The sequence below is a fragment of the Ptychodera flava genome, chromosome 12 (genome assembly GCF_041260155.1).
Source record: "Ptychodera flava strain L36383 chromosome 12, AS_Pfla_20210202, whole genome shotgun sequence".
In the NCBI taxonomy this organism is placed as follows: Eukaryota; Metazoa; Hemichordata; class Enteropneusta; family Ptychoderidae; genus Ptychodera; species Ptychodera flava.
Genome location: NC_091939.1, coordinates 31,038,978 through 31,054,803, shown reverse-complemented (window position 1 = coordinate 31,054,803; position 15,826 = coordinate 31,038,978). Strand labels below are relative to the sequence as shown.

The 15,826-nt window shown below is 39.1% G+C and overlaps 1 protein-coding gene across 1 annotated transcript in view; it reads right to left on the bottom strand.

The window, feature by feature from the left end:
- The window catches only part of LOC139146277 (cytochrome P450 4A24-like), a 21,622-nt gene extending 8,246 nt beyond the window's left edge, over window positions 1-13,376 (bottom strand). Inside the window, exons 1-7 of the mRNA XM_070717684.1 lie at window positions 13,127-13,376; window positions 6,494-6,638; window positions 5,678-5,856; window positions 4,953-5,080; window positions 4,403-4,465; window positions 4,046-4,169; window positions 2,441-2,709 (exon numbers count right to left, since the gene is read on the bottom strand). Coding sequence (XP_070573785.1) covers window positions 2,441-2,709; window positions 4,046-4,169; window positions 4,403-4,465; window positions 4,953-5,080; window positions 5,678-5,856; window positions 6,494-6,638; window positions 13,127-13,297 — 1,079 coding nt within the window. The 5' untranslated portion in view covers window positions 13,298-13,376. The remainder of the gene's footprint in view (window positions 1-2,440; window positions 2,710-4,045; window positions 4,170-4,402; window positions 4,466-4,952; window positions 5,081-5,677; window positions 5,857-6,493; window positions 6,639-13,126) is intronic.
- Between the last annotated feature and the right edge of the window lie 2,450 nt (window positions 13,377-15,826).

Below are 15,826 nucleotides of genomic sequence, written 5' to 3'. Positions count from 1 at the left end.
TAATTTGACGTCAACAAATTTCAAGAGTTACAGCTAGTGGGGCCTTAACGATGCATTACTTTATTTCACCCCTAAATTGACTGATCCTTAGCTTCGCTTTACATCTATTAGATAGAGCCTGGCAACAGGTTCAATATAAGTCAATTAAGTTTCTAGGGGGTAGGGGGGTTGGGGGGAAACTAAGGGAATTAAGTTTTTTATCCTACATTGAACTTTGACGTCGCCCCTTATCTAGCTTTCCTCACCCGCCTTCTCTCCGTTAGCGGGACTGTACTGGAGGTACGTTTGGTCCAACGTTTTATCAGCGTATACTGCGTATATCAAGGTGGCCGAGGAATACGTCAAGATTGACAAAAACATTGCGACTGTGTCTCTTTAATCATGTCTTTTCGTGGAGTGACTCTGATTATTTGGGAAGCTGGATATTTTCTCAGTCTCTATCTGTCTGTATGTCTATCAGTGTCTCGCCCCTTTTCAAGTTCAAAGTCAACCATGTCCATACGCCTTTCTCCGTCAGCTGATTATACGTTGATTTACTCTCTATAATGAGCTGAATACTGTTAAGCTTGGCAACGAGAATCGAATTTGGTGAATTCGGAGAATATTTGATTTGATCAACACTGAGTCGGCAATTTTTGCGAAGCGTATACCTACATGAATACATACTTTCAAGAACAGTGATCAAAGATAATACATCCGTCATTTATTAAACACCTATTGCCTGGTCATGAGGCTATAGCGCCCGTCTATTACCCGAGGGGCCGTGTGTTACCAGAAACACATCGCTATTCCCCGAGGGGTATAGCGATGTGTTTCTGGTAACACACGGCCACGAGGGGTAATAGACTGGCGCTATAGCCTGGTCATGCCGAATAAAGACCAGGCTATAGGTGTTTTATAACACACCACATGCTCATGTTGTATTGTTATTATAGATTTTAATGTGTTTTGATATTTTGCACGGCAACAATCCATTGTGACAAGTTTGCTGGGCGATGTTTCCACAGCGATTTCAGTTGTACGCGGTACCACTTTCTTTCAAAAATTATTGTAAGCATACCTAGCGACATCCTTAGTTGCACTTTAATCTTTTCCGTCGATGAGCTGTTCAAGTTCCTACGCTGTTGGGATGTTGGAATATGTTGGAAAATCTGTTTCATTGAATGTGTCGTTACCTATCCCGGACGCACATCACGTTCTAGTCACCCGCCATTGTTGCAAAGCTGCAGACGACACTACGGTCACGTGACCGGGCACTTTTCCAAATTTGGTCAGAACTATTTCCCTAGGGAAATAGCTTTTCAAAAAATACCCTCTGACGTCACTTTTGTCGATCCGGTGGGGACTAGACGTATCTATTTTCTCGTCACGTGACGTATTCTGGCGAATCGCGACACAGAATGAGCATGTGTCATTTATAATGGTATTTACTGACAAGGTACTGTGCGATGCGTACTTACCGGCCATAATTTGTCGTAAAAGTACTGGTACTAGTTAAGCAATAAAGCACACCAAGCGACGGTATACCACGAGATTTTGACCAGTTCACGACATATATGCACTCGCTATCGATCGTGCATATATGAAGTGAACTGGTCAAAATCGAGTGGCATACCGTCACTGGGTGTGATTTATTGCTATCATAACAGTATATTGAAATTCTGGCATGGAACGCCAAAGAATGATTTTTGCTCTTGTCGAGACCTCGCATGCATACCAGCCGTAGTATATCGCGAATATACCATGGTTCTTTTCCCGTCTCGACCAATCAGATCCTGTTTTTGCGCAATCAATATACTCGTATGATATAATATACAAGATTGCACAATAACAAATTATGATTACATCATACAATTATATTGAATACAGCATGATATAACATATTAGCAATAAAACTGAGCAACGTGTATACCACTCGATTTTGACCAGTTAACTCCATACATGTACGAGCGATAACGAGTGCATATCTGGAGTTATTGGTTAAAAATGTCGAGGTATACAAGTCGCTGGGCATGGTTTATTGCTTCAGCAAACTTCGATGGTGATTTTAAAGTAGAATACGCCTCGAGACAGATATTCGGACTCTCAAAGTTTAACAATTCTTTTATGGTCTACCAAGCACTTTTGAACCTCTGGCTGCAAATAATATTTTACCATCTTGTTTTTGTAAAAATTCAAAAATCACTTTTTCATCACGTTCTAAAATCACTTTTTAACATTGGAAAGGTGGCCATTTTGAATTTGAAATATCGGTAAATTCAAGGTGAATTGTTATCTTTGGTACCGAAATTTGCACAGTGACTCCGGATTTTATTCTTGATTTTGAAACAGAGTGGTTTTAAGTGTCTTTTAGGAAAGTTCAAGCAAAAGTTTAAGGCTTTCATTTTCGAGGCGCACACTACCTTTAATAAGTGTGAACGAAAGATTAACATTATCTAACCAGTTGATTACGTCATCACCTCTGCCGTGTAGTAAGGAGTCGACTTCGGCTTGACACTTTCTCTGGTGCTCGGGATACTTAGCCAGCAGGTACAGCGTCCAGGAAATTCCACTCGCAGTTGTATCGTGTCCTTCGAAGAGGAATGTGTCGCACTCTGCCCGTATTTCGGAATCGCCGAGGCCTTCGCCGTCACTGTCACGTGCCATCAACAGAATGTCCAGAAAGTCCGGATACTTCCTTTTAGTTGGTTCACTTTCTTGTTGACTTTCCTGATAGAAGTTATTTAAAGTACAAATAGGGACAAGTTTTTACCTATGATATATACTTTAATTTTATCACGGTCTTGGACAAAAATGACGTTTTCTTCTTCTTCTCCACACAGTATGTTGATTCAGAAATACAAAGTATTTGTCTTACAAATATAACGCATTGTGTACAATATGCAATGTTGTTCGTTTGTTGTTCGTTGGTTGTTGTTGTTGTTGTTGTTGTTGTTGTTGTTGTTGTTGTTGACATACAAATTCTAGTCCGGACGAGAATTCATTTGTCAACGATACCATTGGACATTTCACCGATGCATGGTGTGTTGGCAAGTTGAAGACGGGGCGCTACTAAGCTTACGTGGTTGTTGGAGAAGAAACTGCATTTCATGCACCTCGAAAGTGAAAGACTTAAACTTTCGCTCAAACTTTCCTGAATGAAACTTTCGACCATTCTCTTACTAAATCAATAATAACAATTTAGGGTCACCGTCCAATGTTTGGAACAAGCGAAACAAATTACCTAACATTTTGCGATATTTGAAATTCAAAATGGCTGTATTAACTCTATTGGGGAAAATTCGATTTTGGATTTTCGAAAAGCTAAGACGATGAAAGTATTTCTTTCCCCAAGAGCTCTAAAATAAGCCCCACAAGTGGTAGATTAGAAAATAATTTTGCAGAAATTTTAGAGTCAGACTAGCAGTCCCTGAGGCGCGTTCTACCTTAACAGACCGAACTAAATGCTTGAAAGTATACAGCAACATTTACAGCTAATAGCGCCCTCAACAAATCCAATTTTCCATTCTTCACAATAAAATTTGTTTTGTTTTCGGACTTTCAGGTTACACACAATTCAAGCATTACTTTCCGTCATTGTTCCTTGCACGCTAATAAACATGTTCTGCAAGTTTGTAATGCTTTTCTTAACGATTAGTGGTAATTGAAATAGTTCGATACTTTAAGTGTATGAATAATTTTGTCACTGACTTAATGCTGGAAGTGTAATAATTCCTAACGAACACCTAAGTCTACGATTCACATGCTATACGACATTATGACACACTACTACAAATTGGAAACACACTCATGAACGGTAGCTCCTTCGAAGTTGGTCTGTATCTAAGAAAGCCCAGATACATAAGTTATCAACGAAAGTTTGCGCTCAGACTAACAAAATAATTCGACATGATGCGAAAAGGGGGTGAAATATTCCGAATAATGAATTATAACAAACACTTTACAACTGTCTCAATAATCTGTTCAGAGTGGTATAGAATTTTTCGTTAACACTGAGGGCGTCATACAGCCACAAGTCTTTTGGCTGTATTTACACGGCACATACCAGTTCGAGTTTTCGCCTTTTAATAATATCTTCTGATGTCTTATGAACGAATTCACACGCTTTCTTGTACTTTCTGCCAGTGCTGGTCCGATAAAATATGGTGTCAAACATCATAGCCGGTGATCTTTAGATTACGAGAGAGAGAGAGATAGAGAGAGAGAGAGAGAGAGAGAGAGAGAGAGAGAGAGAGTATTTGTGATTTTTTATGAGTCAAATTTACCATATTATTGTTTTATTGTGTTTCTCAATTTCAGTTGCCATGTTCAATTTGTATCACATATGGTCGACGTCGTTATAGAGGATAATATTGACGGAGCCCTTATTCGCAGTGACGTAACATGGCACGTCAGTACTTACTGCAGTCTTCGTTGAGTGATATCAGCAAGATCACGTACGGCCATGACGTAGGGATGGCTGTCACTGGAGACAAAAAAAAACCAGTGACATAATTATCGTCACGTTAAAGATACTGTAACATCATTAAAGTGTTACTAAGTTGCTACTTTCGAATATTTCCATTGTAATATTTACTCAGTGAAATACTCGGTATTCAGCTGCCCCAAATCAGTATTCAGCTGCCCAACACACTCAGTGTGTGCGAAATGTTCAATGCCATCGTTGACAGATCAATTCCAGTCCTGTCTATATAGAAGTCCGTTAGTCAACGGTAACGTTGAATTACCGTATAACTGCACTATTACAACGCTTCAATGCATTAACGCTGCAGCTGTCTCGATCACCCTCCCTGTACATCCGATTTCTACTGCCATTCCTATCAAAACTCAGAGATAACATTGCACTTAATGCCAGAGTGTTCCACAGCTCGACGTATTTTGACTTTGTGCTTTAAACAACACATGCAAGGCGTTGCATCAACTGTTCCTAGCATGTGCTTTTTTATAATTACCCTTGTACTTGACAATTGTTATCCTTCCAAGTAAACGCACATCTGAGTAAGATGTCCAATGTCAGGAGACTAACTTGAGAATGAACTTCGATACTCTCGCCACTTTTGCTGTACTTCTCCAATTTGCTCTGTGAAATGACGAAACGTTAGAAAGTGGTAGGGTGGATTCAGTTAAGCTGAATCAACACTAGACTATCAAAACAACGTGACGTTATGAAATCACTGTGATGGATGTAAACTAGTGCCCAAAAGAAAACCGGTTATTTGATTGTTAGTTGGATATGATTGTTAGAAATCGACACAACCCTAAACAATTATGCTACCTTAATGCCTTTATTATAATCCCATTTGCCATTTACTTTGTCTCTGCTTGGATTTATAACGATGAATAATCGGAGTAGGCCTACTGTTGGTCCGCTACTCGACATTGCTATTCCTGTACAATGTTGGGAAACAGACCAGCGGTGCCAGTTTCGCTTGTAATTGTGTCTTCACCTTGTAATATCTATTCGAAATCTGGTGTCTACGGTTACTGTCTGCGTATAGGTAGATTTGTATAATTCTATACTCGGAGTATACAGTGCATTAGACTCACAACTTAAACAGAATAATTTTACAAACGTTTCGTAAAGTTTACTAAGTTTACTCATTTAGATGAGTTTTAGTTGACACCCGGTGAAAAGAAATTTCTCTGACGAAGAAAAGAAAGAAGCAAGGAATCGAACCAGGAAAACGTCGACACACTTGTTGTAAACTGTGACGTAGGGTTTGAGAATCTCAAAGTGGAATGCCGGCGTGAGTAGCTTGCGACTTCTGAACCAACGAGGACCATTGCTGACTAGCAAACCAAGACCCAGCCAGGGTATCAACAGGCCATAGCTGCCACCTTCATGAGGCTTCCTATCTGAGAAAAAAAATCAAGAAAATTAATTACACCGACAATAGATGATACTTGAAGAACTGTACATACAATTCACCTTTCTGACAATCACTGTCTGTCCCCATTCATTTCTGTTATCAATGAAACGTCATCACATGCAAACAAACATCGGAGCAGGATGTTTGTTTGTTGATATGCGATTTTCGTTCTAACATATTTTCATTTGCGCGCGAGAAAACAAACCAAATTTTTGTTTTCCATTATAGATTCACTCTTCTCATTTTACAGAAAACAAATGATGCATAGGGTAGAGTGCGGGTTTATCTGTTTATCATTTAAGCCACCCTTCGCTATCATATATATGGAGTTTAACCTAACACCATTGTGATGACACCAAGGAAATATTAGTAATTGCCGACAGAGAAAGTATCGTCTTCAAAATCTACAGATGTAGGAAGGACCTGTCTTAATTTTAGATGCAAATACAAGATTGTGGAGTCCATTTGATATTGTATCTACAAAATATGACAATCAATGTTAATTACACTACATTACAGTGCATAGCATATTATCTTTTGCATGTCTAAAATCGCTTCCCAACAAAACGGAATTTGACAGTGAAATACTGGGCATGCTTCTGGTAGGCGACAGAGTTTCTTACCACAATTTTTCAGGGCGAACTTCACTAGCTTGGCGTTGTTTGCGACGATTGTTGGGAGGAAGGGGCCGTACCAAAACGAATAGCCTTGTGTGTACTTCGCTGTTTGCTGAAGTCGCCAGGAGACACAATCCTCGCCGGGCGGGTACTGTGGACATGATAGAGAGAGGATCAGTCAAAACGGTACGAACATGGACGAAGGTGTAAATGAACAACAAACGAATGATTAATTGATTGATTGAATGATGAATGAATGAATGAATGAATGAATGAATGAATGAATGAATGAATAATGAATGAATGAATGAATGAATGAATGAATGAATGAATGAATGAATGAATGAATGAATGAATGAATGAATAAAGCCAAAGTTGGACAAATAAGTAAATACATAATTCAGCATTTGAAGATAGTGCATAATAACCATAGTAGATACCGTGAGTGACCAAGCGGAAAGAGTCGTAAATATCTACACATAAAGGTTTTAAGATTTGCTTTTAAACTTTCTGGCAAACGATGTACGCTGTGCGCTGACTTCACTCGTTTCTTAACTTCAAAACGGTCCAATAAAACCGGCAAATTCATGAGAGTCTTGTCTCATAGATACCAGACTGGTGAACCATATATTCAGAATACCAGGACTCAGAAGGAAAAATCAGCTTAGAATCACAATAAAAGAAGGAAATCTTGAAGGTAGATTTCATATATGTCTCCTTCAGGTGGTTACTAAGGAAAAATCAATTTTACAATCTTCACATCGCACTTTCTCTGACGCAGGGGTACAAATATTCAACAGTGATATATTTATCAATCTTAAGTATAAATAAAAATGTAAACATTAAAGTATTAACTTGTCATGTGGCTTGTTTGATGTATTCCGTAACCATTAATAATGAAAAAAATTTCGAACTTGAGTCGCAAAGTGTGACGCGTGTTATGGCTATCTCTATGCATCTAAGATCTGTCCGCTATTTGGGTCAACGTACAGGGGCAGCCGTGCCAAGCGTTGGTCGATTTTTAGAAGACTTCTATCACACCCTCAAGGAGCAATTTCCGCGTTGAAGCATGCATATCTATCCACAACATAGTCTTCATGTCAAATGATTGTATACGTATACTGAACTAGAAATTTGACACTAGGTTAGCATGACTACAGCTAAGGACATATACCAAGCAACGAACAGTGAAATGAAGCTCTTTACCGAGACACCATCGACATTATCATGTCTCAGATTGTTTTGTACCTCTCGCTCGATGGATTTACAGTATGTGCAAGCTTATACAGTCAATATATAAACTACTAAAAATAATTAAGTTTCTAGGGACCATGACGGCCTTGCATGCAGGCAATGATATTGAGATGTTGTAAATTTTAGGATCTATTTATTTCAATAATTTAAGCTATCGTGGTATTATCAGAAACGGGTGTAAAGTCTATGTAGACACAGGAACGGTTATGATTTGATTGTGGCAGTTCGAGGACTAAACTAAATTGTTTTAACCTTTGACCTACATTTAGTTCATTCTTGTTTAAACCGGTAACTCTCGGTAGGGCCCTACCGAGAAAAATCGATAAAAATGGGCGGAGCAAAACATAACTAATATGGTATCTTTGTGAACAAAAAGTAGCAAATTAAAACAGCTGGTGAACACCTCCAAAAATAGAACATGCACGCCACATAATGTAAACATTGACTGCACGGTGACTTTACGTATACTATTTTCACCCAATTTTACGGTTTACTTTCCATACGATACATCCACTCATTTCCCCCATAGGTTTGTCTTGAACATAGACTTTTTCGAAGTCTTACTGGAGCAGAGGTTCGGCGCGGCGTCGCCTCGGATTTGTACAAACCGTGATGACGTTGCCAGGCGATCGATCGACACTCCTTAGTTCTCATGCGTCATGGTATACGTTTCTCGTCCGAAAACGAAGCGTTTGTCATTGTATTCAGCGCGTTTTTGAATGATTCAACATAATGCATATCATGACAGTGGCAATAGCTATCCGCATCTTTGTATACGGGTAAACGATGCAGAAATCCAACGAGTAGTTTTTCTGCCACGGGATCTATTATCGGAGTTTTCCTCGGCTCGTCATAGTGTACATCACTCTTGCAGGGAGTCTTGATTGCAGAGTCATATTTGCCTTGATAATGAAGCACCGTTTTGTCCAAACGCCGTCCTAGAAATGCCGCATTTCAAGAAAGAACGGGAAAAAATCAAAACAGTTCTAAAAGAACAGCAAATTCGCCTACTAGATGTCCAAATTTACCGAGTGTGGTTATTTCAATGGACGACGTTGGACATTTACCACAATGCTCAACGGCTGAGTCGTCTACCAATTGAAATTTTGTAGAGCTTTTGTTTTACAACAATCCTTTCCTTATTCGACCTTAGTTTAGCGTGGCAGGGCTGTGTCTCCATTTAAATATAAAACGTAGTTTTCCACAGTTCTTGGATGGTAGTTGTAGTTTCCTTTTCAAAATTTCGTTGTCTCATGAACTCGGCGCTGTCGCGGATGGGAGGGTACCGACGACTATTCCCCGGCTTCGATTACACGTTTTATGGTGACCGAAATGAAATGTGGTGTCGATTTGTTGTCTTATGATTATTTCAAAAAGCTTCTGAAAAATACTTATTTTAGAAATCAAACCTGTTAATATTTAATCACCTAAAATAAAATGAGAATAAAGTGATCGCATGATTTCTCGGAGTATTCATTTCAATGTCCATCCCTCCTTATAAAATGGTGAGTTCTAGTATTTCGCTACTTTGAACGATCCCGCCAAAATCGAGTGCACTTGCACTTCTACACTCTCCACGCAGTCGCGATACTAGTTCATTACAAACGCGTGGTAGTCAGAGTCAGACTGCTAATCACACTATGTCAACCAGACTGGCTTTATGAAGATAGCGGTCACTGATGAGCACTAGAGGTAGCCTCGGGAATTTTCTTTGCCAGGAATGAATTGGAGCTAGCTGTGATGGGGATCGAGCGCGGACATTTGAGTGCAACTTATGGGACTGATTGGTACGGTGACCTCAGCTGCCGCCGGCGACGTTTGTCAACTCGACGTCTGATCAGCATAAGTGACCCAGCAGTGACGACCGAATATGCCGAAGGCGATAGCAGGTGTCAAAAAAAAATCCCGGTTTTGTCAGCATATTGGATTCTGGAGGCTACTTGTTTTGTTTTACATAGGCATGCACGGCTTTAGATCGGGAAAGAAAATGTATATCACTTTTGGAAACAGCTAAGCGTAAGCGATAGTTACGCATATCGCATTGCGATGATTGCGCTTAGGGATGGACCATTAGACCTTGGGAGGGGGGGTGGTCACAATGAAATTGTGAAAATTTTTTTTTTACTATTGTAAATTTCTGAAATTTTTTTTTTCCAATTGAGAGTAGCTGTGCAAATTTTTTTTTCAGAGTAAATTTTCAGATTTATAATTTTTTTTTAGCTCGTCGCTGTCTGAAGATAAAGAGGGCAAAGATGTGGTGCCAAGCACCACAAGCGGCCACGCAAGCGGTCAGGGGGGGAGGTCAGGAGAGGGGTGTCCCCCTGCTGCTGTTGGAGCTTTTGAAAAATAGAGATTAAAATGGTGTTATTTGGTGGCACTTGGGGAGTATTTTTGCGGGGGGTGGTCAGAGGGGGTGTCCCCCTCCTGCCGTTGGAGCTTTTGAAAAATAGAGATTAAAATGGTGTTATTTGGTGGCACTTGGGGAGTATTTTTGCGGGGGGAGGTCAGGAGGGCCGTTGGAGCTTTTGAAAAATAGAGATTAAAATGGTGTTATTTGGTGGCAATTGGGGAGTATTTTTGCGGGGGTGTCCCCCTCCTGCTGTTGGAGCTTTTGCAAAATAGAGATTAAAATGGTGTTATTTGGTGGCACTTGGGGAGTATTTTTGCGGGGGGAGGTCAGGAGGGGAGCTTTTGAAAAATAGAGATTAAAATGGTGTTATTTGGTGGCAATGGGGAGTATTTTTGCGGGGGGTGGTCAGGAGGGGGTGTCCCCCTTAAGCCATTGGAGCTTTTGCAAAATAGAGATTAAAATGGTGTTATTTGGTGGCACTTGGGGAGTATTTTTGCGGGGGGTGGTCAGGAGGGGGTGTCCCCCTCCTGCCATTGGAGCTTTTGAAAAGTAGAGATTAAAATGGTGTTATTTGGTGGCACTTGGGGAGTATTTTTGCGGGGGGAGGTCAGGAGGGGGGTGTCCCCCTCCTGCTGTTGGAGCTTTTGAAAAATAGAGATAAAAATGGTGTTATTTGGTGGCACTTTGGGAGCATTTTTTCGGATTACACATCTTCCTCTGAAACATGGTCTTCTTGCTCCTCAGTAGCTTCCTATAGTTTTGAAAATTGACTATTTTGGTTTCCTGGCTTCCCTTTCTACTGCGTGGTGAAATGCCTACATTCACCCCACCAAACATCATGCATATCTCATGATTTACAATTGATTTTGACAAGCTGAGAAGCTAAAATAAGCTAAATAATATAGTTAAATTTGCATATTTGTGTTTTTAGAGCAATTGTTGCCCTTTTTTGATCAAAACATCTATTTCTCTGTATTAGCATGTCCAAATTGATAGGATGTGTATAGATGTGTTGAAATTTCAATATTTGTCTTTTTAGGGCAATTTATGCCATTCATGGTCAAAAAATCTGTATTCTCTGAAAGGGCTTGTCCAATTTCTTTGAAATTTGCTACACAAAAATGATTATTCATGCAGATTTATTCAGTATTTGCTATCGAGAAACTTTCAAAGTTCAACCCTTTTGTGTGTTTTTGTGTTGGGATTTGTTGGATAGATGGCATTCTACGTAGTGTATTGTTGAATGTTAAAACATGTGTTGTTGTTGTTTTTTGAGGCTGTTTTTTGAGAAAAAAGAATTGAAAATACCTTTTTTAAAAGCAAAATAATACATAATGACTTGATATGTTGTTTTATCATTATTGACGTGTTTGTACTTGTTCACCCATTCTTGCATTCATCATTGCAATAAAATGCTGTGAAAAAAATGAAACTGATGTGGCCTGCATCTGTTTACCTTGATCTTAAAAGGCAAATACAACTTTCTGTCTTGACAACCATACCATAGTTTCAATGTTTTACCTAGTGTACTGCTTGGTTTGCAGAAAACAAGTAGAAAACAGGCTTTATAATTTCATAATTTTCAAGTGATCAGAATACAAAAGTCCTGAAAAGATAAGATAATCACAACTTCCAGTATAAGGGATACAGTCACTCTAAATGTATAAATTAAAATTAAAAATGTGCCTGGAGGAGTACTAAAAAATACAGAAAGTTGCTTTCTGTCGGTAAAATCTAAAAATTTTCAAAATTTTAAAGACTTTTGCAGATTTTTTTTTACGCCTTTGTCTTCTTATTTATTTTTTTTTTATTTTGCAAACTAGTTTGAAGATTTTTTTTTTCCTAACTTTCTGCTCTGAAATTTTTTTTTTCTGTTTTTGACCACCCCCCCTCCCAAGATCTAATGGTCCGCCCCTTACAACAGTACGTTGACTCAAAGGTTAAACTTGAAATTTGAAAAGAAGACAGAAGATATACAGACAGTGTAGACAAAGTGAGAGATCATGCCAGAATTTGTGCTGGTACTTGTCCGTGGTCTCAACCCGAACATACCAGACGTACTTTATGTCGGGCATAAATGACAGTATAGGCCTTCCTGTCTGTAAAATGTACGGCTCAGGTAGGCCAACATAAATGAAAACGGTCCTTTTCAGGACCAACAAATTTCGAAAAAGAGAACTACCTAATCAAATGTGTTTTGCATGTATTTATTATACACAGTGTGTGTGCGTTTGTATCTTTCGGTACGCTCCGAGTATTTGGTGTTTTTTCCCCGCGTTGAACAATCAACGCTACGTACGTAAAAAGTAAACAACGTATCGCTCATGACTCATTTGCAATTTGCATATCATGTCAATCATGCAGATTCAAATTGAACATCGAACGTTATACCGGCGATATTACCGGCAAATATTTTATCCTTTCCTGGTTCCAGACGTCATTTTAAATTGATTTCGTCAGAAACCAAGTATATTGTGCTTCAAATACTTATACACATATCCCTCAATTCCAAGAAAAAAATTAATCGGTAGATTTGTAAATTAACGGTTTTTATTGACGACGTCCGGAGCGTACCGAGTACGTTTGAATATCCCACCATTATGACCACTCTCGTAGGTTCTCGCGCTTTTATACGGGAGTTGGGGCTTTAAATCTGTTCGCTGCTTACCTTACACATTCAAAGTTTTGAAGACTTTGAGACGTGGACATTCAAAGTTTCTAAACAATCTACTAAGTTTACATAGCTTTCATTTAGTAATTACGAGAGTAAACCTGGTGAATGGCTTTTGGACGGCAAAACAAAGCACAGTGAACTAACACAGTTTTTCGAGTGAATGCTGACTACACGAGAGTGTCATCCTGTGTCGGCTAGCCACTGCGAGATACGAAACATTGAAATACACAAAGCTGTCGCGAAAAAGCCAAGAAGTGGATATACATCGACTTAATCGTCCTAATTAGGTTGGTAGCAGGAATGAAGGTCATGTGAAGGATCAATAAAAGCCAGGGTACACAGTCACTGCAGAGTGACCTACCTTCAGTGATCCGGTCAGCCAGTTTGTTTCTGGGCCAGGCCATTGCTGCACACACTTCGACTTACCACGCCAGTCTTTCATGTACACGACGCCTGCGACTAGTTTTTGGGAAATGGTCAGTAACAAGACGATTGACACAACCACCCCGACCAAAGATACCAAATCTAGCATTTTAGGCTCACTGGCGAGTCGCCGGACGTACTATTTTGAATAGAGTACGAACTCGTCAGAGTTTGCGCGGGTCGCGATGAAGATTGGCTGTTAGGTATTGTAACCTTTAGACCTTGGTCAAAGGACAAGGATTTTGTAATGCGGACAGCGTTCTATTTTCTGCTACGGTGGCGCTATAAAACCACAGGGAACTCTGACTGGATAACAGTAAACAAGTAAATGAAAAACAGAAAATCAAAAAAATCGGTCAAAAAAGAAAAAAAAATAGATACAATAAACAAAAAAGTAAACAAGTATATGAAGAGTATATAGAGAGGATGACAATTCATAGCAAGGTGAATCTAGTCTGTTTCATGGAAGTCTCACAATTGATCCGCCAGTCGTTTGTTTATTAGCTTGTGTACTTGTTTGCTCTTGTTCACTTGTCTGTTTGTGTTTATTGTGTCTATTTTTTTTCTTTTTCGACCGTTTTTTTTTTCGATTTTCCCATGTTTTATTTACTTGTTTACTGTTATTCAGTCAGGGTTCCCTGTGGTAAAACAGCATACATTCAAAGAATGACGCATTAAGGCAAGTTTCTCAAAAGAGAACAAATTATCGAAGACGTAGCTTTCAGCTTCCATGCCATATATCGATCTTGTCCCAGAGTTCGCTTTACTATTTTCATTCCGTACAAGGGGCAGCCAATGAAACTGTTCGTGAAAAAAGTTTGCGGGGAAAATTTTGTTCTTCATTTCACAGTGTATGACTTAACCCTTTCACCACCATGGTTTGTCCCAAATCCATTGTTTTCTATGGTAAAGTTGGACCTGTACACAGGGAACTGGGGTGAAAGGGTATGACTTAAAAAACGATAAGCGGGAAAACTTATCATCGGATGCGGGTAAAATCTGCAGCCAAGTTCAACTTCATTCTCGCACTGTGATGATTTTATGATCACAATGACTATCGCTGTGAACGCCATCGTCCTTCAGCCCGCCCAGGCAACTTGTTTAAGCTAGCAAGAACTGCATTTTAAGAATACGTTGCCAGTCAAAGTTTATTGTGAACGAGATTTTTCGGTCCGAAGTGAAAATAAGTCATTTCGAAGTTAACGTGAAAGATAAAACAATTAAGTCAGAAGGACAACATCATTTGGAAACGAGATTGTGGGAAAAAAGCGAAAACTGGGGAGTTTGAGGTGGGGAGCCGAAGAGGGGCAGTGGGGATTGTGTGTTGTGTGAAGGGGAGAGATGAAATGTGAAATATCTGGGAAAGGAATTTTAAAATCGTGGCAGGAGGACAGTTACGAACAGCTTTCACTTTCCCTGCAAATATGGTTTTGCTGAAAATTCTTGTAAATTATACATTTACACTTTAAAAACTGTAAAAGATTATTGTTTTAATTTCTTTGAATGGGTTGATGGGCTATCCCTGCCTCTATAACATATGATTGTTACAGTTACACCTATAATACTGTCACAATGGCTCCCTGGCAATATTGGCATGCATTTGATATTTTTCCTTACGACTATAAGGTCTACAAATAACGCGAAGTCCAGGTCACCAAGAGGAAGATAAAGCAAAGTAGAAAGCATTTTACAATTGCCAACAGCATTTCTCCGTTCGGTTGCGAAACACAATATATCAGCCAGAGAATTGCGTTCATTCGATCGAGACGGTTAGAGTACAACCTTCAATGACACTGGTTGCAGTGACATGACGTACCTTGTGCGTAAATTAAAAGTGTTTACGAATTTCTTTAGCGCTCGTGCTTCGGACTAGACACAGAACATTGTAATATTAAGTTCAAACGCCGCTACCTTGTTTTAATATGTACAGTACAAGTCTAGGTATTGTCCGAGTTTTTAAAAAATATACCAAGCATAGAATTATTTAGAGGTTCGGTTGACATAATCAGTATCATGTTTTCATCTAACACGATTGGAACTAATTTCGGATAATTGGATCTTCATATTTTTCATATTTCTCAAAAACGTTAGGAGTCGTATAGCTGAATGTTGCGATATTATAAATTACTCATAAAGACAAGTGTGTAAAATAAAAAGAAAAACTGATGAGATTACATTTGCAGATTATATCGACATTACTTCACCATCCAATTATCCCAAATAGTTCCAATCGTGTTAATTATTCTTTCACGCCTCGGTCAGCTTATAACCTTTAAAACTATCTACTGTTGATTGACCAATCAGAGTGCTCAATTCAGGGTGTTTTATCTACTCGTAAAGCCTTGGTCACCAAATTCCAGAAACGAATGACAGCGCCGTAGTAAAGTACTGTCCAATCAAAAGTGAACATGTCATATTCTGTAGACATATGGTACGTTTTAATATTCAAATTTGGTAACACAGCGGAAACCAGCTGCAACACAAAATCTGCTGTGCCCTAGGGCATTTATATAATTTGCCCTAGGGCATTTATAGGATGTTCCATTACATTGGAAGGCTATTTCACAAATAAAAGTTTTAATTCATATCCTAAACATGTTACATTGACAAAGGGGACGGTTGACGTAAACACATTGAA